Genomic DNA, 24,226 nt, shown 5'->3' on the forward strand with positions numbered 1-24,226 from the left:
TATGTCTTTTGTATTGACGGTACTGGGTTTTGCTATTTTTGAAGGAGATTTTGTTTGAAATTTCTTTTCTCATTCATCATAACTGGGCTGGGCTGGGTATTGAAGTGTTTTGACAGTTGTTTGATGAGTTTCTGTACTGCTACCAAAAAAACTTTTTCAATACCTTACTTTGACAAATATGAACATACTTTGTACTAATTTTTTCTTACATTTAACAAAAGAAGCCAAACCTCTGAAATGTTAAATGTTGTTTAAACAAATACAGCCGTACAAGAACTTTGCTAAGTAAAATTCTGCGTTGAATGTTAAAGGTACTGTTTGATCAGAAAATTATTAAGACTATAAGACCAGACATTCAATGCCAGCGTTCAGTACTTGACAGTTTCTGATTCTCAGTACTACAGACCAAGGGCGTAAAATTGGTTTAACTTTGGTAGGGACATTTTTTTTGTCAGATGGCAAATACACAGTTGTGTATGTTTAACTCTTTTTCTGTTTTATATGCACTCATATGTGCACACATATACAGTTGTATGCAAAAGTTTAGGAACCCCTGACAATTTCCATGATTTTCATTTATAAATATTTGGGTGTTTGGATCAGCAATTTCATTTTGATCTATCAAATAACTGAAGGACACAGTAATATTTCAGTAGTGAAATAAGGTTTATTGGATTAACAGAAAATGTGCAATATGCATCAAAACGAAATTAGACAGGTGCATAAATTTGGGCACCCTTGTCATTTTGTTGATTTGAATACCTGTAACTACTTAGCACTGATTAATTGGAACACACAATTGGTTTGGTGAGCTCATTAAGCCTTGAACTTCATAGACAGGTGCATCCAATCATGAGAAAAGGTATTTAAGGTGGCCAATTGAAAGTTGTTGTTCTCTTTGACTCTCCTCTGAAGAGTGGCAACATGGGGGCCTCAAAACAACTCTCAAATGACCTGAAAAAAAAGATTGTTCTACATTATGGTTTAGGGGGAGGCTACAAAAAGTTATCGCAGAAATATAAGCTGTCAGTGTCCACTGTGAGGAACATAGTGAGGAAATGGAGGACCACAGGCACAGTTCTTGTTAAGGCCAGAAGTGGCAGGCCACATAAAATATTGGAGAGGCAAAGGCGAAGGATGGTGAGAACGGTCAAAAACAGCCCACAGACCACCTCCAAAGACCTACAACATCAACCTGCTGCAGATGGTGTCACTGTGCATTGTTCAACAATTCAGCGCACTTTGCACAAGGAGAAGCTATATGGGAGAGTGATGCGAAAGAAGCCTTTTCTGCACACACGCCACAAACGGAGTCGCTTGAAGTATGCAAACACATTTGGACAAGCCAGCTTCATTTTGGAATAAGGTGCTGTGGACTGATGAAACAAAGATTGAGTTATTTGGTCATAACAAGGGGCGTTATGCATGGCGGCAAAAGAACACAACGTTCCAAGAAAAACACTTGCTACCCACAGTAAAATTTGGTGGAGGTTCCATCATGCTGTGGGGTTGTGTGGCCAGTGCCGGTATTGGGAATCTGGTTAAAGTTGAGGGTCGCATGGATTCCACTCAATATCAGCAGATTCTTGAGAATAATGTTGAGGAATCAGTCACAAAGTTGAAGTTACGCGGGGCTGGATATTTCAACAAGACAACGACCCAAAACACTGCTCAAAATCTACTCTGGCCTTTATGCAGAGGAACAAGTACAATGTTCTGGAATGGCCATCCCAGTCCCCAGACCTGAATATCATTGAACATCTGTGGGGTGATTTGAAGCGGGCTGTCCATGCTCGGCAACCATCAAACCTAACTGAACTGGAGATGTTTTGTAAGGAGGAATGGTCCAAAATACATTCATCCAGAATCCAGACACTCATTACAGGCTATAGGAAGCGTCTAGAGGCTGTTATTTCTGCTAAAGGAGGCTCTACTAAATATTGATGTGATTTTTCTGTTGGGGTGCCCAAATTTATGCACCTGTCTAATTTCGTTTTGATGCATATTGCACATTTTCTGTTAATCCAATAAATCTCATTTCACTACTGAAATATTACTGTGTCCTTCAGTTATTTGATAGATCAAAATGAAATTGCTGATCCAAACACCCAAATATTTATAAATGAAAATCATGGAAATTGTCAGGGATTCCTAAACTTTTGCATACAACTGTACATACATGAATAGCTTGACTCTACAAAACTTTTACTTCATTTAATATGTATTTGCTTATATAACTCGCCTAAAACAGGAATGCATTTTTCTCTGGTTTTAAACAGATATTTTACAATTTATTTTAACTATATAAATCTAAAATTAAGATTAAGACTAAAATTAATCATTAAAAAAATAGATATGATAGATTTCCACAATTAATGTTATGCAAATAAATGCATATTAACCTGTAGGTAATCTGTTACTCTGTTTGAACAAACTGATCTGTAAACCATCTTCAAACCTGTAACTCTGTCAATCTGTGATTTGGCGACACAACTCAATCGTCTCCTGAAGCAAATAAAATGTAGCTTCATGAGACACAGCTCAAACGTTAACATATTTAAACCCACTCAAAAACTTTACCTTGTATTTCTTTTTTAATCAACTCATTAATTTACAGCTAGACATTTCACTACAACACCAGAGCTCACCTGCAGCTCACCTGTCTGTGTGTCTGTGCTGCTCAGGCTGTGGCTATCAGGATTCTCCTGATAAAATGATGTCTGACATTCAGCTGTGGGTTATTTACACTATAATGTCCATAAAATAATGGCCTATACAATAACAACTCAGCTGCTGATCCACTGGTGAAAAAGGGTTAGGGGTGGGTATGCGTTTGACAAATGTTCATCCTACACGTTCATGTCAAAGATGATAAGTGTTTGTGATCATCTCTGTTCAGACTCTACTTCTGACAGAGCCACAGCTGGCCGACAATGTGCAGTACAGCGGCTTACCAGACCATCAGGTCAGGTATCCCCCATACTTCACGCTTTCACTCTTCATTAATATAGGCCACTTTTTACAGAAAGCACACAAACCTGGCAACTCTGCATAGGTCTTACCAGTAACACTGTGAGATCAGTAAAAATATTGGCAGGGACAATTCAGCACTGCTGTCAGCCTGAGCTATGAAAATATTAGTACAATTACATTAAAGAACACAAATGTTCCCAGCTGGACGATAGAAAGAGGACAAGTAGTGAAAGGAATGGGGAACCCTGTAGACACAATAAAATATACAGTATAACTGTAAAACTACTAACAAAATGTATCAATTGACCTTTAAATAATGAAACAAAAATATAATTAAGAAACTATTGACAGAAATGTATTTTGCAAAAAAAAAGAGGAGATTTAAAGGAAGTGATGGGTCAGGAAGCATTGGCAGTGGTAAAACGGAGAGATATCACCAATAGAGGTGCCGGTGATGATGCAGCTACAGTAACCTAAACGAGATTAATATTAAGCAGAAGGTCAACTGGAATACAAAGCTACAATATGCAAATATAAACAAAGACTGATTATCCTGTGATATTATCTTCTGATATGACATCACAGTGATGTCACACTCTATACTATAATGTCACTTTCGGCGACGCAGGGAGATGCGCTGCAGTCTCCTGGCTTTTCCCCTGGCATCAATAGGCCGCATCTCAGTGACCTTCGATCTGACCAGCCGATAGGAGCTGGCACAGTAGCTGGGTCTCTTGCAGTAATGGATCAGATGGCAGTCAGGCTGTGGGTCTGCAGAGACAGCAAAATCAAAGTTAGCATGTAATGACATTCTAGTCTTTGAGCTTTGAGCTGTGTGTATGTGTCTTATAAAGTCTTACTTTAACTGTGACAACTTCTTGCAACTTGTGTAGCTTTCTAAAAATCTACAAAATCTAAAAAAGTCACTTCATCCATCTTGGGTGGATCACATGGCCATCTGATTTTTTAAAAAGTTGTCATTAATGCAACCCCTAACCCTAACCCCTAACCCATCAGAGACAGATTACATTGTGACTGTTCAAAGCACATCAGGTCTCAGATTTTTTGTTTTTTTTAACCCGCTCCACCTGTTTATCAGTCCTGTAAAGTTATGGGCTTCCTTTATTTCTCACTGATGGAGGTGTATATCATTTATTGAAAAAGCACCTTTACAAGGTGTCAAAATTTGACTTCAGTAAAACTAGAATATTATCTGTATTATCATCAAAATGTACTTCTTAATTTGCACACTAACTAATAACTATATCTGTCAAATACATTTAGTGAATGAAAAAGTACAAAATTTGCCTCTGAGATGTAGAGGAGTAGAAGTATAGTCACATACAATGAAAATACTCAAGTAAAGTACATGTACCTTAAACAGTACTTGAGTAAATTTAGTTTCCAAATGAAAAAGTCGTCGGGGTGCGTACCATTGTGACACTGCCGCTGCTGCTTCTCTATGTGGCCGCCAGGCTTCTTCTTGTCTGGGTAATTTGAGCCTGATCCCAGCCGGGAGCCTGCTGCCTCTCCTGGATTATTTTCTCCTTCATCCTCTTTAGGCTGTCGCTCCTCCTGCTGCCTCCTGTTTTCCACGTCTGTTTTGATCTCCTTCTTTCCTGTGTTAGGTCTGTCAACAGTTCTCTTTGACGCTTTCTCCTCTTCTGTCTCATTCTCTTCCTGGCTACCCTTCTCTGCCTCCTTCTTGGCATTTTCCTCCAGGTCTACCAGCACACACACACACACACACACACACACACACACATTAATACATGAAAATATTCTCTATAATGTTGCTTCATTTGATGTTTATCACTTGATGTAGAACACACTAAATGAGCCAAAAAATCAGAAGTAGTATGTGCTGAGCCAATAAAGCGAATAAACTGGACTGGGCCAAGAACACTCAAGCTGTTTACAGGAAGGGCCAGAGCGCCACAGGAAGTCATTCCCGCCTGTGGCCATCAAACTCTTTAACTCCTCCCTCTAAGTGTTAGTCTGTATGACCCTAGGTCACTAAACTTGACATTGATCATTACATCTCTGCCATACTTGAAATAATTGTGCAATATTCTTCCTGTGCAATATTTAGTCTTCCTATTTTAGTTTCCTATTTATTGATATTGATATTATTCATACCTCCATTACTGCTAAGCAATATCTTAATAATCTCAATAAACTACACTTAACTCGACAGTACATGCACCACTACTTATTACTTATATTATTACATTGTATTACTATACTGTATTATCATCATCAACTGGTAAACCCACTTGGTACTTCACACTTATTTTATTTTATACTTATACCCACCTGGTACTTAATTTATTTTCTGACATGTTTTTATAGTGTATTGTATTATATTTTTTGCTAGTACTTTCTCCTGTGTGCACTGACGTAAAGGCGAGCTGCTGTAACAAAGAGTTTCCCTTCGGGGATCAATAAAGTATTTCTGATTCTGATTCTGAAAGTTACTTCTTTTCGAAGAAATAGGACATTGACAGATCCTGATGCATCGTCCTGATGCTGACACATGGTGGCTGAATTTGTACCTCTATGTTAATGCATACTGATGACATACCAATGCACGTAGCCTTCATAGCTATGCCATAGCTAATGTAAAAATATACTGGCATTGGGACCTCACCGCATCGGAAACAAAAGAAGGGCCTATATGGAAAAGGGACAGTGCCAAATCCTCTCAGGTCCGTTAAATCACACCTGAGTGTGAGATTTAAGTTGAATCCAAATCCTGAAATCTTTTATTTTGTAATTTATTTTTTTATTGACATTCAGCATCAGACAAACATTTCCATAAGATATATTACTATATATATCAACCATATATTTGTTTATCACAAATCACAACATAGTACTTTTTAGGACTTTTAGGAGAAAACAAACCAATAAAAACTATGTACAGTTTGGGAGTGATCTTTTCTTTACAACATAATCATTGATGTGTGAAAGTAAAATCCGGCCAATGGGACATTACATAGTTGATCCATTTTTCCCAGTGTGAAGCAAATTGTTCTAGTTTATGATTGATAGATGCTGTTAGTTTCTCCATTTTATAAATGTCCATTGTATTTTCCATCAATGCATTTAAGGTTGGGCTCTCCTATGATAACCATTTCCTGGAAAGAGTCTTTTTGCCAGCCACCAACAGTATATTCATTAGATGTTTATCTCTTTTTAACCATTCCTGTGGTATATACCCAAAATATATAGTCTTACATTGTGTATACTTCTCCAATAGTCTTTGATAATGAGGCAATCCCAGAAAATAAGGTAATGGTTTGCGTTTTAGTTTCCACAGTTTCTCCAGCAAACAGGGGGGTTACTATTATAGTGACATTTCTGAGAGGATAATAAAATACCTTATCAGGGTTTTCCAGCCAAACTCCCCACCTTTTCTGTGAGCTGGTACACTTCCATTGATACCTCCATTTTGTTGTTCATTCTTCCTCAGATATGATTATCCCTCCTTCCTTCTCCCATTTTGTTTTAATATGTTTTAAGATTATAAATGCATGAAATAATTCTACCACCAGTATCTGAAATATATGCTTTCTAAACAGTTCTATCAGAAATGTACTTTCCACAGTTAAATTTTTCACCTTCATATTAACATAATGCCGCATCTGCAGGTACCAATAAAAGTCTTGTTTCTCTAATAAGTGTCTCTCTTTAAGCATTTCAAAACTGAGCAGTATTCTGTCTTTATTTATATTGCAGATAGAGCTGTTATTCCTTTAGCTGTCCAGTCCTTAAATCTAGTATTCAATTTATTCAGTGGAAAATCTGAGCCATATACATACCATTTAAGAGTTACAATATCTCCCTCTAGTTTATATTCTTTTATAATAGTTTTCCATATTTTAAGAGTCCATTTCACCCATGGGTTATCAATAGTATTTATGTAACTTTGTAGGTGTTGTTATCAGCTAAGATTGCCTGTATGGGAAAGGAAGGTCTTTTCTCTTTATTGTTTTTCCATTGGTGCACCAGCATATCATAGCACATCTATGCTGCATGGTAATAATCTCTAAGAAAAGGTAGGCTCCATCCTCCTTTTTCTTTGGCTAATTGCAAAGACGAACCCTAGGCCTTTTACCTTGCCATATATACCTTGATAACATTTTGTCCCATTGAAAGTAATTGGGTTTTACCTATGTTGATCTTGTATGCTGCTAATTGACCATATTGTTTAAATGATTGCATCAATTTAGTTAAAGAGTATATTGGTTGCAGTAGATAGATCAAAATATCGTCCATGTAACAGGCCAATTTATGCTCCGTCCCTTTAATACTAATTCCCTTGATATCTTCATTTTGTCTAATGAGCTTGCAGTTCCAAATATAATGCGAAGAGTAGCTGTGACCATGCACAACCCTGTCTAAAACCCCTTTCAAGATGAATGGCGGACATCTAGGGAATTGTAGCTTTTAGGAAATATTAGTGTTTTTCAAAGGATTGGAAGTTGTAAATACTGAATTGAGAGTACACTGGAGAGTTTAAGGGGATGGTTAACTGATGGTTAATCAGATTTGAAATATCTAATTGTTAAATGGGTGAAAATAAATTTTAACCATATTTATTTATTATCCTGTGCAATTAATTATATCTATATTTATCTATAGATGATGACCACAACCCAATGTTCTGGTACAAAAAGTGTACCTTTTAACTGCAAAGTTAAGTTCTGTTTAGACTGTGCATGTGTACATGCTGCCACATTGCTTCTCTGTTGACAGATTTGTTTGTAATAAATCCATATATTCATGTAACACCAACTGGTGCTCATAGAGTATTTTATTCAGTTGAGGACATCTCTTCAGTACAAGTTTTTCTTCAGCAAATTGACATCACGAGCAGGATTCCAACAAAGATGGATACTGGGTAAGTAAGAGAAATTTTTATTTCCTTTTCTAGCCTCTTGACAGGATTGTAAAGAAACTCTGCATTGGACTTTAAAACATTTAAGATCACAATAAGGTCTCTTAAGGCCAAAATAAGGTTAGGGATCAGTGTCTGGGGACAATAAGTACTTCTATTCCTGTGTGCATTGACGCGATAGTGAGCAGCTATAAGAGTTTCCCTTCAGAGATCAATAAAGTATTTCTGATTCTGATTCAGAAAAAGTCCTGGCTGATCTCTGAGAGCGTTGCTCGGAACGAATGTGTCATACAAACCTCTCAGTGGATGCTGGAAAATTCTATGAGCTGAAAATAGAAAAACTGTAGTACTGAAATTGAACACACCAGTTTTGTGGATAGCTTGTAATTATTTCACTGACTATTTAGGCACCAATTTGAGCTCATGGGGAATATTCTTACACAATTCTAGTGCACAGAAGCACAGAACCCATTCTAACAGAGAGACTGGGGGAAAATGAAGGTGTGCTAAGATGAACAGGGTGAGGAACCCATAAAACAAGAACCACATCCCAAATTCAAAATGTACAACTCACAAAGCCTCAAGTTACATTGAATATATGGGCTGTGTTATGTTGTGATTGTCAATGTGTTGTCTTTTGTCATTGATGCTGCTTTTAAACTAACCATTTTCAGGAACATAGGAGAGTGCCTCAATTGCATCTGTTTCATGTTTTCATCCTTCACCTCTGATCTGAAGTAAAAGAAGGTTTCTATATTGGAGTCCAACAGTTCTAAGACTCAAAAGCAGAAAGAATGTAAAAGTCAAAATGCTCCTTAAAACATACAGCAGAGAGTAAGGGAACTACTTAAGGAGAGACAGAAAGCAAAAAATCCACTAATTCAATCAGGTATTCTAGTCCCACTACATGGTGGCTTTGTAATTAAGGCCCAGAAATGGAATTTTGAACAGGTCACGCCCCTCACACTGTAAGTCCGAATGATTTAAAATTTCTCTCACAAGTCCAGCTCAGAGTGTTCTATAACAAACCCTTTTGGACCACTAAAGTCCGCCTAACTAGATTTTCCGCCATTTTGAATTTTTTGAAAAACACATTTTTGACATCTCCTCCTAAACTGTAGGTCCGATTGCTACCAAATATTCGGTGGATCATCATTGGATGAAGCTTACTGAAAGTTGTATAAAGCTTGTTGTCATCACAATTCTTACAGGATATATCCACATAAAGACTTGAAACATGCCCTGAAAGTTTCCTTCAAATCAACCACTAGGGGGCGCTACAAGGCCAAAAAATATGCGTGGCATAACACAAATCACACTATAAATCAGAAATTGTTTGACCAATCATCACAAACCTTACAGGATATGTCCACATAAGGACTTGAAACATGCCCTGAAAGTTTCCTTCAAATCAACCGCTAGGGGGTGCTACAAGGGCAAAAAATGAGCATGGCATAACACAAATCAGACTATAAATCTAGTTAATATATTATTATTAATATTATTAGTTTTCTTCATTCTATTTGTGAAAATGCCAAACAAAAAGGGAGATTTCACTGTTTTTTTCACATCTAGGCCATATTTGACCAGGTCTAGATCAAAAGCTCTAAACGGTCTCTGTTGGCTTCAACCCCAGTTAACTGGCCTACTCCTTCTTCTTCCGAGTGCAATTTTACATTGGTAATATTTAAAAAAAAATAGTCTAGTACTCTACCTGGAATGGACACAGGTAAAAGTCAAAAGCATGATGAAGCTTTTTGTTCAGAAATTGAGAAATAAATACAAATGTTAAGTGCCTGAACAAAATGCCCTGTTGATTAAACATTCCAAAATAGAGCTGATAAAGGTAAACTATCCTGGAAAGAAGAACATCAAGCCTTTGTCATGTAACATTCTGAGGTGGGTTACAGCCTCATCCTGTCGTAAGGCGAGGTGCTAAATAGAGAAGTATGTGGACCCAAAAGCAGATGACAAAGAAGCGGTCTCAGGGTGAAGTAGCCGGATGACTACCGTGTTTATTGTTGGGTGGAATGCAGGCAAGAACAGGCAGAGGTGAGCAGACAGGTAATGAGCAGACAAAATCCAAAATCCAAAATCCAAAAATCCAAAAATGGTCCACAGGAGAACAAAGAATCCAAGATAAACTCACAGGGCCAGGTGGGAGACTTGGGGCGGATGGCCCGGGGCTGGACAGGTGCAGAGCTGGGGACCTCGGGCGGACGGCCCGGGGGCTGGATAGGTGCAGAGCTGGGGACCTCGGGCGGACGGCCCGGGGGCTGGACAGGTGCGGAGCTGGGGACCTCAGAGCTGATCTCCGGAGGTCCGTGATGGAGACTGACACCATCCGAAGACCAGACAGAAGACCGGCGGAGAACACTGAGAGTCACAGGAGGCCGATAGTGAAGGCAGAGCCCTACTGGAGGCCGGCGGCGAAGGCAGAGCCCTTCTGGAGGCCGGCGGCGAACACGGAGAGTCACTGGAGGCCGGCGGCGAACACGGAGAGTCACTGGAGGCCGGCGGCGAAGACGGAACCCTTCTGGAGGCCGGCGGCGGACGCTGAACCCTTCTGGAGGCCGGCGGCGAAGACCGAGAATCTCTGGAGACCGCCGGCGGACGCTGAACCTTCCGGGAGGTCGGCAGCAAAGCCCGAGAGTCTCTGGAGGCCGGCGGCGGACGCTGAACCTTCCGGGAGGCCTGCCCTTCCACCCAGGGACCAACGGCGGCACAGCGGGGCCGGGAACCGGCAACGAGACGTCAGGACGGGGAGCCGGCGACTGGATACCAGGGCGTGGAGCCGGCGACGGCGGGACATCAAGACAGGGCGGCGAGGCGGCAGAGCTGGGAGTCGGCAACGGCGGGACACCAAGGCAGGGCGGCGAGGCGGTTGGGCCTGGAGCCGGTAGCAAGGCGGCTGGACATGGAGCCGGCTCTGGAGCAAGGGGCTGCTGCGACCCAGCAGGGACTGGAGCAAGGGGCTGCTGCGACCCAGCAGGGACTGGAGCAAGGGGCTGCTGCGACCCAGCAGGGACTGGAACCAGCGTGGCAGCAGGGCATGGCACTGGCGACTGGACCTCCGGACATGGCGCTGTCTTCGGAACCTCAGGCCTGGGAGTAAGGAGCTGCTGCGATCCAGCCGGGAAACGAGTCGGCTGCGATCCAGCAGAGAGTTCAGGGAACTGCTGCGATCCAGCCGGGAAACGAGTCGGCTGCGATCCAGCAGATAGTTCAGGGAACTGCTGCGATCCAGCCGGGAAAGAAGTCGACTGCGATCCAGCAGGGGGTCCAGGGGGCTGCTGAGGTCCGGCGGAGAGTCCAGGGTGCGGCTGATATCCAGCGGCAGCGTCGACAGGGTGCGGCTGCGAGCCAGCGGCGACAGGGTGCGGCTGCGATCCAGCGGCGGAGGCGAGGACAGGGTGCGGCTGCGATCCAGCGGCGGCGACAGGGAGTGATGGCTGCTGCCATCCAGCAGAGACAGGGAGGAATGGCTGGAGCCATCCAGCCGAGACCGGGAGCGATGGCTGCCGCCATCCAGCAGGGAGTGGTGGAGAGTGACCGGAATCTGTAGGCGAGGTGGTGCCGGCTGTTGAGAGCTGGGTGGTGAGTCGGGAGACCTGCTGGGTTAGCTGTGCGATTTGGGAAACCATGGCCTTTCTGCTGTCTGTCAGAGTCTGGAGTAATTGTTCGTGCTGGCCTAGCAGAACCTCTCTGTTAGCCAGTGCTAAGTGGTAGGGTGCTACCTCCGGGTCTTTACCTGCTGGGTCCATGTTTGGTTCGGATCATTCTGTCGTAAGGCGAGGTGCTAAATAGAGAAGTATGTGGACCCAAAAGCAGATGACAAAGAAGCGCTCTCAGGGTGAAATAGCCGGATGACTACCGTGTTTATTATTGGGTGGAATGCAGGCAACAACAGGCAGAGGTGAGCAGACAGGTAACGAGCAGACAAAATCCAAAATCCAAAATCCAAAAATCCAAAAATGGTCCACAGGAGAACAAAGAATCCAAGATAAACTCACAGACAAGGGCTCAGCAAGGAACAACACCATGTGTACAACAATGATCCAACACTAAACAAAAGAAAAGACCTGGATTAAATACCCTAAGGGAGGTGCGATAACGAGACACAGGTGCAAACAATCAAGGAAGGGCCAACAATTAAAACTGGAGGGAAAGAAAACAAAGACAGGAAGTAAAACCACAAGACACACAAGGAGAGGAACACACTACAAAATAAAACAGGAAGTGACAAAACCTTAAACTACAACATACCCTCGACCTGTGTACTCTGCAGAAGCTTCGCTAGAAGCCTCGTCTTGAACCATCATAAATTGACATTTTATCAAGTTTTTAAGCCAAGTTTTCTATGTTACACTGGTTTCCTGGCCATTGTTTTACCTATATGTTTTAACTTGGTAAAAGTTTTCAGTCATCGGATGTATGGATCTTAAGTGATTTTAAGCTGGCTACAACTCAACGTGGTTTACTTGACTGCCTCCACTGCTGCTAGCTTAGCCAGGTTTGTTATTAGCCGGGCGGCTAGGCTAACCAGTCGCTCTTACTAAGGATTTTAAGCTTTTAGCACTTTTATATACTTTATTGTGGATTTTAAGCTTTGAAGCACTCTCACAGACTAACTGCAAGCCTGATGGCTGAGTGTGGATCTTGTCACCTTACCGTCACAAAGCTGAAGAAAAGTATCGCCTGTCTGGAAGCCAAGCTCAGAGAAAAAGACAAGCTCATCCTGGAGTTCTCCACTGTCGCCTCAGCCCAGGCAAGACACCTTGCAGTCCTCAGCTCCTCTGGCTGCGGCAACCGGAATACAACCATCCCCTCTCACTCCTCTAAGTGCTCCACTCCAGAACTGGGCAATGATCCCACTCTTCCGTGGCTCGGCTCCATCATCACTGGCACCCCGGAGCATGAAGCCGTTTCAGCTAAGCTTAAAGATCCATGGCTCCTCATGGGTGCAAAGCCCAAAGCAATTGCCATTTCTACTCCTTGCCGAGCCCCAGTGGATGCATGGTCACTCGTCAGCTGGGGTGGTGAGAAGGCTCTGGTGAGTTCAACTCCACGTCAACTGGAGCAGTGGACTGTAACCTGTAAGGACAGACATGGTGCAAAGCGCCCGCGTCCTCCACCTTCATATCAGGACTTCCCACTGGCAGCAGGTTTGACATCCTGGATACGCAGGACTTTCCTCCACTGGAGGGACGCTCCCTTTTTCCAGTGGTCAAGTCTTCCTCCTCCTCTCGCTGCAAGTTACTGAAAGAGGTCGTGATCAGGAGAAGCTCAGGAGGTCTCATTCGTCCAGAAATGGCAGAGAACACCTCTGCTAAGAAGGCCCCCTCACCACAGCAGTCCGCGGCCACAACTATCCCAGGGACAGCTGATGGAACTCGGCGGTCTCCACAATCACCGACTCTGGCTCCTCTCATCTCCCCAACTACGCTGATAGTTGGAGATTCCATAGTAAGGAATATCCACTTCGTTAATGCGGTCACACATTGCTTTCCTGGAGCTACGACCCCCGACATCCTCGAAAAGCTCTCTGGATTTCTGGCTGCAGTCCTGACGACTATCACGAAAATCATTGGTTGGCACCTATGACACCGCCCATCAGAAATCGGAGCTGACGAAAGCAGACTTCATCCACCTCTTTGACCTGCTCAACAGCACCGGAAAGCATGCTTTCATTTCGGGTCCAATTCCTACACTGGGTCGTGGAATTGGCCATTTTAGCAGGGTCCTCAGCCTTCATACCTGGCTCCAGTCTACCTGCAATACCCATGACATTGGTTTTATTCACAATTTCAACTCATTCTGGGATCGTTCTTCCATGTTTGCACAAGATGGTCTTCACCCAAACAAGTCAGGTAGTCGCATGCTGGTGGCTAACCTGCAGCGCGCTGTGCTGTCCTCCTCACATAGTTGACTATTTACATCACCTGTTTCCCCTTGCTCTTCTTCTTCCTCTTCTCTGCCCACCATAAACAGCCACGCACCATCTGCTGCCACTAACTCCCCCTTGTGGTCTGATCATAGTGCTGCTATTTGGAGCCGGATCCCTCTAGCGCTACTTTTAAAATCCCTATGGTAATTTTGCAATGGTCCTTTATACTAAACAGACAGCCGACACAGCAATAATAATAATTTAATAAAGATCCAGGCCAGAACCCTACCTCCAGTCTCAACTTAAGTTCTAACCCAGCACAGACTTTTTAAGATGGCTCATCTCAATGTAAGATCCCTCTCTAACAAAACATTTATTTTAAATTATTTTATCTCTTCTACTGATGTAGATTGCATGTTCTTAACTGAATCCTGGTTACGTCCTGGTGATCACAGTCAGCTTGCTGAATTGTGCCCTCCAGATTATGACTGTTTTAGCCATAGGGACTGTGGTCATGGTGGTGGCCCTGTTACTGTCTATAGGGAGCATTTAAAGTGTTACCTCAAAGCTTGCAATGATTTTTCCTCCTTTTGAAGTGCTCATGTTTAAACTTGGTGGCTCACTCCCGGTCATATTTGCTATTATTTATTGCCCCCCTAAACCAGCTGGCTCCTTCTTCTTGGAACTCCCGGGGTTTTTATCCAGTCTTGTTTTAAATTATGATAGAACTGTTCTTTGTGGTGATTTTAATATTCATGTTGATGACTCTTCTAATGCCCTTGCTGCTGATTTTTTAAATATCACTAACTCTTTAAACTTTCAACATGTGTCTGGCCAAACTCATTCCCATGGCCACACCTTAGACCTAGTCTTTAGTCTGGGCCTGAAAACTCCATCTGTGGAAATCAGGGACATGTTTGTATCTGATCACCTATGCATTGTTTTGAACTGTAAATTACAGGCTGCTAGTACTGAATTATCCTGCTCTGAGTACACACGCATCCTTAATGAGCATAGTGCCTCAAAATTCTGTACACTGTTCAATTCTCCAGGCAATGTGTTTCCTGATTCCTCCAACACCAATGATTTGGTTGATTCTTTTAACTACCTGTGTTCTTCAACCTTAGATCTCATAGCTCCTCTGAAAAATAGACCAAACTCAAAGACTAGAAAACAGCCATGGTTAAATGACAGTATTTGAAGCTGTAAAAGAAAATGCAGAAGAGCAGAACGCAGATAGAAGAAATCAGGTCTCCAGGTCCACTTTGTGGCCATGAAAGAGTTATACTCCTTTATAATAGGATGGTGAAAGATGCAAGAACATGTCATTTCTCTGCACTTATTTCTGCCCATCAGCACAACCCCAGATTCCTATTTAAGACTGTGGATCAGTTAGTTAACCCAGCCTCTCCTTGTGCCCCTACTGATTGTGATGCTGATTGTGAAAAGTTTCTTTTGCACTTTGCTGGAAAGGTGGAGTTAATAAGATCTGATATCTCCCCCAACCCTGCCTTTTTAGATGTGGATCAACCGCTCAGGGATTCTTTGAGCAATTTTTCTGCTGTTACTCTGCCTGAACTCACAGACATCATGTCTCTTATGAAGTATCCGCCAGCCCTCTGGACAAAATCCCAACTAGGTTTTTATTGGAAGTTATGGAATGTATTGCACCCCTTTTGCTAATTATTTTAACAGCTTGCTGTCTACTGGCTGCGTCCCAGATTACTTTAAAACTGCTTGTGTCCAGCCAGTCCTAAAAAACCTGGGCTAGATCCCACCCTCCTGGACAACTATCGTCCAATCTCCAAATTGCCTTTTATTTCGAAGATACTCGAAAAACTTGTATCTAAGCAGCATCTTGCTGCTGTGGAAAACAATAATACCTTTGAAAAGTTCCAATCTGGCTTTCGTCAGCCCCACAGCACTGAGACAGCCCTTCTCAAAGTCACTAATGACCTTTTAATGAATGCAGACGCAGGCCTGTGTTCAATTGTAGTGCGCATGCGCCATGTGCCAACGTGCATGCCGCCTGTTGCCGTAGCTCCGTCTAGTCGTCTTACTTTTTCCAACTTTTAGCTTTCCTTTTTCTTCCAAACTTGAGTAACTTGTGTGTAAGTATAATTTAAACTACACTCTTTACGAAGATGAGAGTAGAAAGTGTTTTAGTACTTTTTTTTACCGTGGAACTTCTTCTCCTGCTACTCAGTCAGGGCACTGCTGCAGATCAGCTGTTTGGCCGCATTGTTTACACCAGGGAACAGCTGATCGCACTGAAGCCGAGCGGCATGGCACCCAGGACAACCAATGTCCCAACTGAGATCTGGAGGAGGACACACCAAGGATGCAGAAGTGGAACGAAGCAGTGAGGGGAGAGGGGTCCAGACAAAAGAGACTTAAGAAAAAGAGATTTAAGCCGTGTCTGCCTTCTCTCGTAATGGGCAACGTGAGATCGCTGGCGAATAAAATGTACGAGCTAACGGCGTTAGCCCGGAGTCAGACGGAGTTCCGTGAGTGTAGTTTGATGTGCTTCTCAGAGACATGGCTACACCAGGATATCCCGGATCATAACGTTTCCATCGACGGCTTTCAGACTGTTCAGGCCGACAGGGAGTGATAAGTGGAAAGGCGGCGGGTGGCAAAGGCAAAGGATGGTGTAACCCTGGTCACGTTACTATCAAGCAGAGTATCTGTAGCCCGGGCATTGAACTGTTACCTGTGGGACTCCGGCCATATTATCTGCCATGTGAATTTTCACATGCCATTGTTGTGGCTGTTTACATCCTCCCATCTGCTAACCCGGCATCAGCATGCAACGCCATTCACACCGCCATAGCACAACTCCAGACTCAACACCCGAGTACACTCATATTAATCTCGGGTGACTTCAACCATGTCAGTGTTTCAACAACACTGACTAATTTCACCCAGTATGTGAATTGTCCTACTAGAGAAGAAAGGACACTTGAACCTGCTGTATGCTAACGTTAAGGACGCATACAGCTCTTCCCCCCTTCCCCCCCTGGGAACGTCAGACCACAACCTGGTTCACCTCAAACCCTGCTATGTGCCTCTGGTTAAAAGGCAGCCTGCGAGCACAAGGACAGTGAGGAGATGGTCAGAGGATGCCTATGAGACACTGCAGGAATGTTTTGAGGTGACAAACTGGGATGTACTCTGTGAGCCTCATGGAGAGGACATTGATGGGCTCACTGAGTGCCTCACTGGCTACATTAACTTCTGTGTGGACTGCAATGTCCCAACTATGATGGTCCATTGTTATCCAAATAACAAACAGTGTGTAACAAAGGACATCAAAGGCATCCAGGTAATAGGGAGGAGGTGAGGGCAATCCAGCCTGTGCCCCCCAGCTATATGGAGTCCTTCAACATGTCTTCAACCTGAGCCTGAGTCTCCAAAGGGTCCCTGTTCTATGGAAGACATCTTGCCTCGTTCCTGTGCTGAAGACGCCACGTCCCAGTGGCTCCAAGGACTACAGACCGGTGGCACTGACCTCCCACATAATGAAGACCCTGGAGAGACTGGTGCCGGAACAGCTGCGGCCCATCGTCAGACCCCTCCTATACCCCCTTCAGTTTGCCTACCAGCCCCGGCTGGGAGTTGAGGATGCCATCATCTTCCTGCTGAACCGCATCCACACCCACCTGGACAAGCCGGCAAGCACGGTGAGGATCGTGTTTTTTGACTTCTCCAGTGCTTTCAACATCATCCGGCCAGCCCTGCTGGGTGAGAAGCTGGCAGCGATGCAGGTGGATGCCCCCCTCGTGTCCTGGATTGTTGACTACCTGACTGGCAGACCACAGCATGTGCGCCTGCAGCACTATGTGTCGGACAGTGTGGTCAGCAACACTGGGGCCCCTCAGGGGACTGCCCTCTCTCCCTTCCTCTTCACCATCTACACCACGGACTTCAGCTACCACACAGAGTCCTGCCACCTTCAGAAGTTTTCTGATGACTCTGCTGTGGTGGGATGTATCAGCGGTGGTGAGGAGTCTGAGTACAGGGCTGTGGTGGGGAACTTTGTCTCATGGTGTGAGCAGAACCATCTGCAGCTCAATGTGACAAACTCTAAGGAGCTGGTTGTGGATCTACGAAGGGCCAAGGCATCAGTGACCCCGGTTTCCATCCAGGGGGTCAGTGTGGACATGATAGAGGATTACAAGTACCTGGGAGTACACATGGACAATAAACTGGACTGGGCTAAGAACACTCAAGCTGTTTACAGGAAGGGCCAGAGCCTCTATGTTCTGAGGAGGCTAAGGTCCTTCAACATCTGCCGGACAATGCTGAAGTTGTTTTATGAGTCTGTGGTGGCCAGTGCTATCCTGTATGCTGTTGCAGCAGGTTGAGGGTAGTGGACGCTAACAGACTCAACAAACTGATCCGTAAGGCCAGTGACATTGTGGGGGTGGAGCTGGACTCTCTGGCAGTGGTGTCAGAGAGGAGGATGCTGGCCAAACTACATGCCATCTTGGACAGTGTCTCCCGCCCACTCCATGGCGTGCTGGTCAAACAAAGGAGTACCTTCAGCGGAAGACTCATTCCCCCAAAAAGTACCACAGAGCACCACAGGAAGTCATTCCTGCCTGTGGCCATCAAACTCTTTAACTCCTCCCTCTAAGTGTAGTCTGTATGACTACACTTAGAGTCATTAAACTGGACATTGATCATTACATCTCTGCGATACTTGACATAATTGTACAATATTCTGTGCAATACTCCTGTGCAATATTTTAGTTTATAATTCCCTATTTATTGATATTGATATTATTCATACCTCTATTACTGCTGTGCAATATCCTCTGTCTCATTATAACCTTAATAAGCTACACTTAACTTGGCAGTTCATGCACTATTACCTTATACCGTATTATTATCATCAGCTGGTAAACCTACTTGGTACTTCACACTTATTTTATACTTATACCCACTTGGTACTTAATTTATTTTCTGACCTTTATTATAGTGTATTATATTTTTTGCTAGTACGTCTATTCCTGTGTGCACTGACGTAAGTGCTGCTGTAACAAAAGAGTTTCCCCTCGGGGATCAATTAAGTATTTCTGATTGGGATTCTGAATAACAGATGTGGTATATGATTGCCATCTATGAGCCTGTGTAATACTGTCTTCAACATCGGACACCGCCGCCCTTCAACAGAAGACTGTAAAACAAGAAGAAGCCCAAAGACCTCGTTCTCTCCTTTTTGCTGGTTCTGCTCTTTTGGGTTGAACACTCTGCTTTTGACCCTTTGCTTATGCGGGCAGGAATCCCCGATCCGCACCGAACATGCTAAAGGCCGGCATCTAGCCAACTTTGAGAGAAAGAAACCTTCTACAAGAAACCTGCTTCAGTCTGGCTGCTCGACGTCTGCGTTTCTTACATTACAAAAGTTAGAAAATTCAGAACTGTGTCAAACTCTGCCAAACTCTGGCAAACGCTGCCAGCGCATCTCCAGCACACCCAGATGGGGGTGTGCGAAGATGTTATCGTCTTGCTGCCTGCTGAGACAGAGACAGCCGACTCAAACCAAGTTTCCACGTGGGACTGAGTGCCCCCAAGGATGTCCAACAGCTCCAGAGAGCTCCACATGAGGATCAACACCGCGTCTCCCTCCTCCCCACCAGAGCAGCTTGTCCCCTGGCCATCTGAAACACCAGGTGAAACTTTACTTTTCCTGCGATATTTGGGTTGATGCTATAGATTATTAAGAGTGATTTAGAAGCATTAGGTCATAAGTAGGATCTCCCATTACTACAGAAATTATATTAAATTGCTATTGGTATATAGTGGTCCTCATACATTTCAAAATTTTTCATCGCTCTATTCATATTGCATTTATTCACTCATTTATATGTTCAGTAGTTGTTAGTTGTGTGTGTAGTTAGTTGTTTGATAAACCTTTCATTTATAAAGAAGTTGATTACGTGGTTTGCGTGTACGACATATTACGGTCACTGTACACGAGTCAAGAACTTAGTAGCAACCTCCAGAATTGAGACTGAATTAATTCATTGGCTCGTTTTCCCTTTTCTAATGATGGTGTCCTGAGATTAATTTAATACAAGTTGAATTCTGTTATTTAGTATAAAAATATATTATTTCTGATAGCCAAAGTTGAGTGCAATCACTCTACGTCATCTTTTATATCAATTCATGTGTCCACGATGCATAATTTTGATGAGCTCCTTTGAGGCTCATTAATTATTGTTACATATTTTTGGTGCTGCTTTTATTAAGTGGTGTTAATGCTACACAGCCCATGAACATGCCTATACCTGCCCAAAGCCTTGGGAAAACAACCAACACTACCAACAGCCTTGTAAAGATTGACTTATTTGAGTGAGAGATATTAAGAGGTCAGTGTGGCTACCTTTGGCTGCCTGGGCCTTCCATGTCTCCCTGTTGTGACGAATGTCTTGGTTCCATGTGACCTTGAAGTTCTTGAAGTCCACTGTGGTCAAAGAGCAGCTGCCCTCTGAGCCTGTACTCTTCACACTGGAATGCTTTCCGTCGCTGCCACTAATACTGTTGACACTGTGGACAGTGTAGACATGCATGTGCACAACACAAAAACATACACACACAAACATTCAGTTTTACACATACACACGTAACTGTGTGGAGATCAAAGATGTGACAGCATAAGGAACTGAGTGCTGTGGTGGTCCTTTGGCTGCAGTTACCACTATCATGCTGTTTATTGGTTAGGGAATGGATATCCACTAGAGTAGATAATTCTTGATATGAATCTTCACACACTCAACCATATAGTGTTTGGGCTATAAAACCAAAGTCAGTAATAAGCTAAAAGAGGCTAAAAAGCTCTGCAGAGCTGGTGTCTCTTGTCAGCAACACATTTCATATTACACTTATTTTTTTTTTTCTGATAAAATAATATGACCATGCTGTTAATGAAATTACACGCACCAAATGGAGAAGGGATTAATATACCACATAAACAAAAAGGAAAAATGCTTCAATATTATTTTCTTTTCTTGAAAGCTGCACTAACACATATTTTTTATGAATGATACTGTTGCTCTGTGTTGACTGATAACTCATTCACCATAACACCTTTAAAAGGTGATAGTATGTAAATATTAGGGGTGTCACGTTTTCGATTCTAAATCGAAAATCTATCGAAATGAGCTTCGAAATCAATCAAAAGCCACTGCCGGAGTCGGAGATGATGGAGAAACAACAGAACTGGAAAATCATGCTGCTTCCCTGAAGTCACCGGTGTGGCAACATTTTGCCTTTGTGAGTTCTGTCTGTCAACAACGAACACGACGTTGTTAGAAAAACTACGGTTTGTAGGCTATGCTACACGCGGGTACAATACGCCACCTCAGGCAACACACAAAAAGAACGTCCCTGACACAGGCAGCTCTGAAAAGATAGCCACCAGGATCAGAAATTCTAGCTGCCATCTAGTGACTCTTCATTTTGTGTGTAACAGTTTGTTCCCAGCTGACTGGTGAAATAAGTTATTGTTATTACATTTTAAATAAATGATTTAAATATGGCCTTAGTGTGGTTCATTCCCCCCAAAATATGGTGGTTATATCACACTTGATATTATGTAGCCTCTCTTTCTAAAGAAGAATTTGAAAATGTAAGTGACAGTTGTCAGGGCATAAAACCAATGATCTGTTGATCTTTACAAATCAAGACTTGCAGAGCCGCCAGTGCTTAAAGAAAATGTTTAAATTGAAAATCGAATTGAATCATGGATTTGGAGAATCGTGACACCCCTAGTAAATATTGTTTTTAGGTTGTTCAGCTGAGTGGCCAAAAAAAAAAAAAAACAATAATGCAGCTGTAATATTTTTGTTTAAATATGCCTAAAATGTATTCATTTGATAACGTTATAGTGGCTTAAGGTACTGGTTTTCTTAAGGTGGTATTTATTTAGAAACAAATACATTTAAGCATGACAGTAACATAGAGTTGAAATTAAGATTGCATTGGTTTTAGACATGAATCTATACAAATTGATAAATATTGCATTTCTTGATGCATTATGAAGGGCCTGGATTACACTGCATAGGTCTCTACGCTGGTCCATAACAGACAGAAAAGGCTCTCCATGCTCTCCACCTTTTGCACTGAGCTGATTCCTTTCTCATACATATGCACATTGTAACCGTTTTATGTAGAAGTGATTTTCTTTTTCCTTTGATGCTATGTTGATAAATGAGGGCTCGTGGTTTTGGTGGTCATATACTTTAAAATTAGGACTAACTTCCATTTTGTTTCTGGAACTTCTAAGAACAGGCTATAAAGGTGTCATGTTGTAACAAACCAGATCTGAGGAGTACATTTTTCTTCAAGAGTCTTCAAGGCACCACCTGATCACAAAATGAAGGCTGTGTTTACTTTTCAAAGGGAGTTAGAGACTCACATGAATTCCTGAAATGAGGAGTCTCCTCTTTCTCCCCCTCCCTGCTATCAAACCTGATAAAGGCACTCATCCTTCATTCTTTCTGAATTTCCTAAAAGTGAAATGTAGAGCATTGTGATGGGGATTTAACATATATTGATTCATGTAATACAGTTATATAAATGTTTATATTATTCAATTATATGCAATATATTATATATACCTTTTTATTAATCATTTGAAACTATGCAATATTTGACATTTTCTGGCTTTTGATAACTCCTAGAGATAGTATTAAAACGACAATGTAGCAGATGTCAATGGACAGTTTATTTCACTTGATTTTATATATGTCCTGTTGTGCTGCGATTATTTAAAGGGCTCTGATCATAAACCATATTGTTCCATCAACAGCGGTGGAAGTATTAATTTACTGGCTCATCATTTGTACTGTACAGTACATACATTTACATTTTTAAATTGTTTAATCATAAAGACTTAATTGTCTATGTCATCTTAATCTGTAATTCACAAATTTGATCAAAGTAATGACAGCTGATTCCTTGTAAAGAGCCAGTCATGTTGTTCACAGCTGAATGGCCCCACACTGAAATTATACATGGATACTTTACATGTTTTTTGTGTCATAGAAATTCCACAGATTCCTTTATAATTTTAAACTCTAGCACATGTGTCAGGATTGTAAATGCTGGGATGAAAAAGGTCAGTCAGGAAAAAACTGTTAAGACTACATTAATGTTAAAGCAATCTACAAGTATTTTTATATGATGCAGTTCCATGCTCCATGCTATAAACTAATACAGTATGAAGTAATATACTGTGTTAGTCAAGCCAAACTCAATGTACCATTAAGAATGTTAAAGGTGTAATTGGTCCCACACAAACAATGAACAGTAGAGTGAGGATCATGTCAAAAACTGTATACGCTCACACAGTCCTGAGAGGAGCTATAATCAGCTAAGATAACTGAAATAAATGATATGATAGGTGTGTACCTTGCATTTTATTGTACTTAATTCTTGATTATTGATGACTAACTATGTCCAGGCTGACTTTCCATGCAGGAAAATAACTTTATTGTTAAGGTTTAGAGTGGCAGGGCATGATAATATGACATGACAGATCTTGCAGGTATGCCGTTTTGACCAACAGTACAGTTCCATAATATACCTGAGAAAAATGACAAAGTGACTGTGTGATTGAGTCTTAGGCAACATCATGATAGAAACATCTGAGATATCAGATGTGTCAGGAGGGATTTGTCTCTTTTTTCAGGATAATGTTAATATTATCTAACAACATGAGTATCTGGAGTGTCACACAGGACATGAGGGTCTTGTGTGTGTCACCTAGAGCGTCTGAAGCCAGCCAATCCAGAGCGAGATGCCTCCTCAATAAGCGGTGTCACAATCTTCTCGATCATTTCCGTCAACACGGTAAATGTTGGCTCCACGATGAAGTCAATGAATCCTGCAAGAAACATTAACCATGCCAGACATCATTAGATGTCTATATGAGAGCAAAACCATCTGAGACAGTTTCAGTCAAATAATTGAGTAACTAGTGTTTCTCGTTGATCCCACAAACATGTACCATCATTCCAGCGTTTGTGTTTTCATTTCAGGGATGTAAACAATTAATTGTGATTTGGTGTGAGTAAACAGGCTACATTAACCTAAGAATGTTAAACATGTATTCCATTGCCTTTTAGATGTTTTAATAATTATTACATTACTATATTAATCATGAATTATTGGTTGGAGCAATACAGAACTTGAACCATTTTAAATTCAAACATTACACATACATTATTTTATTTCTTAATTCCCCTGTTTTAGTATATTTGATCATATTTGAATAAAAAGCTTCCCTTTTGTTACAAATCCAGACATGCTCAGCGTTGCTCCTAATGTTAAGATGTATAAAAGCCACGTGATTTTTTTCACCACTTGACAACAGTGATCTCCAGGCAATCACCACAGGCAGCGAAGCTTTTCAGTTTGTATTTCACTCAGGTTCACTCAGGTGCTTTTCCTTC

General features: G+C 42.2%; 1 protein-coding gene across 2 annotated transcripts in view; it reads right to left on the reverse strand.

Annotated features, from left to right (window-relative positions):
* Positions 1-2,575: 2,575 nt before the first annotated feature.
* LOC122866718 (calcium/calmodulin-dependent 3',5'-cyclic nucleotide phosphodiesterase 1C-like) overlaps positions 2,576-24,226 on the reverse strand; it is a 77,451-nt gene continuing 55,800 nt past the window's right edge. For both annotated transcript variants that reach the window (XM_044176744.1, XM_044176742.1), the window contains 4 exons: positions 23,538-23,658; positions 20,155-20,318; positions 4,407-4,697; positions 2,576-3,744 (listed from right to left, as the gene is read on the reverse strand). In XM_044176744.1, the coding sequence (XP_044032679.1) occupies positions 3,584-3,744; positions 4,407-4,697; positions 20,155-20,318; positions 23,538-23,658 (737 nt within the window). In that variant the 3' untranslated portion in view covers positions 2,576-3,583. The remainder of the gene's footprint in view (positions 3,745-4,406; positions 4,698-20,154; positions 20,319-23,537; positions 23,659-24,226) is intronic.

Source organism: Siniperca chuatsi, linkage group LG19, assembly GCF_020085105.1.
Source record: "Siniperca chuatsi isolate FFG_IHB_CAS linkage group LG19, ASM2008510v1, whole genome shotgun sequence".
NCBI classification, from domain to species: Eukaryota; Metazoa; Chordata; class Actinopteri; order Centrarchiformes; family Sinipercidae; genus Siniperca; species Siniperca chuatsi.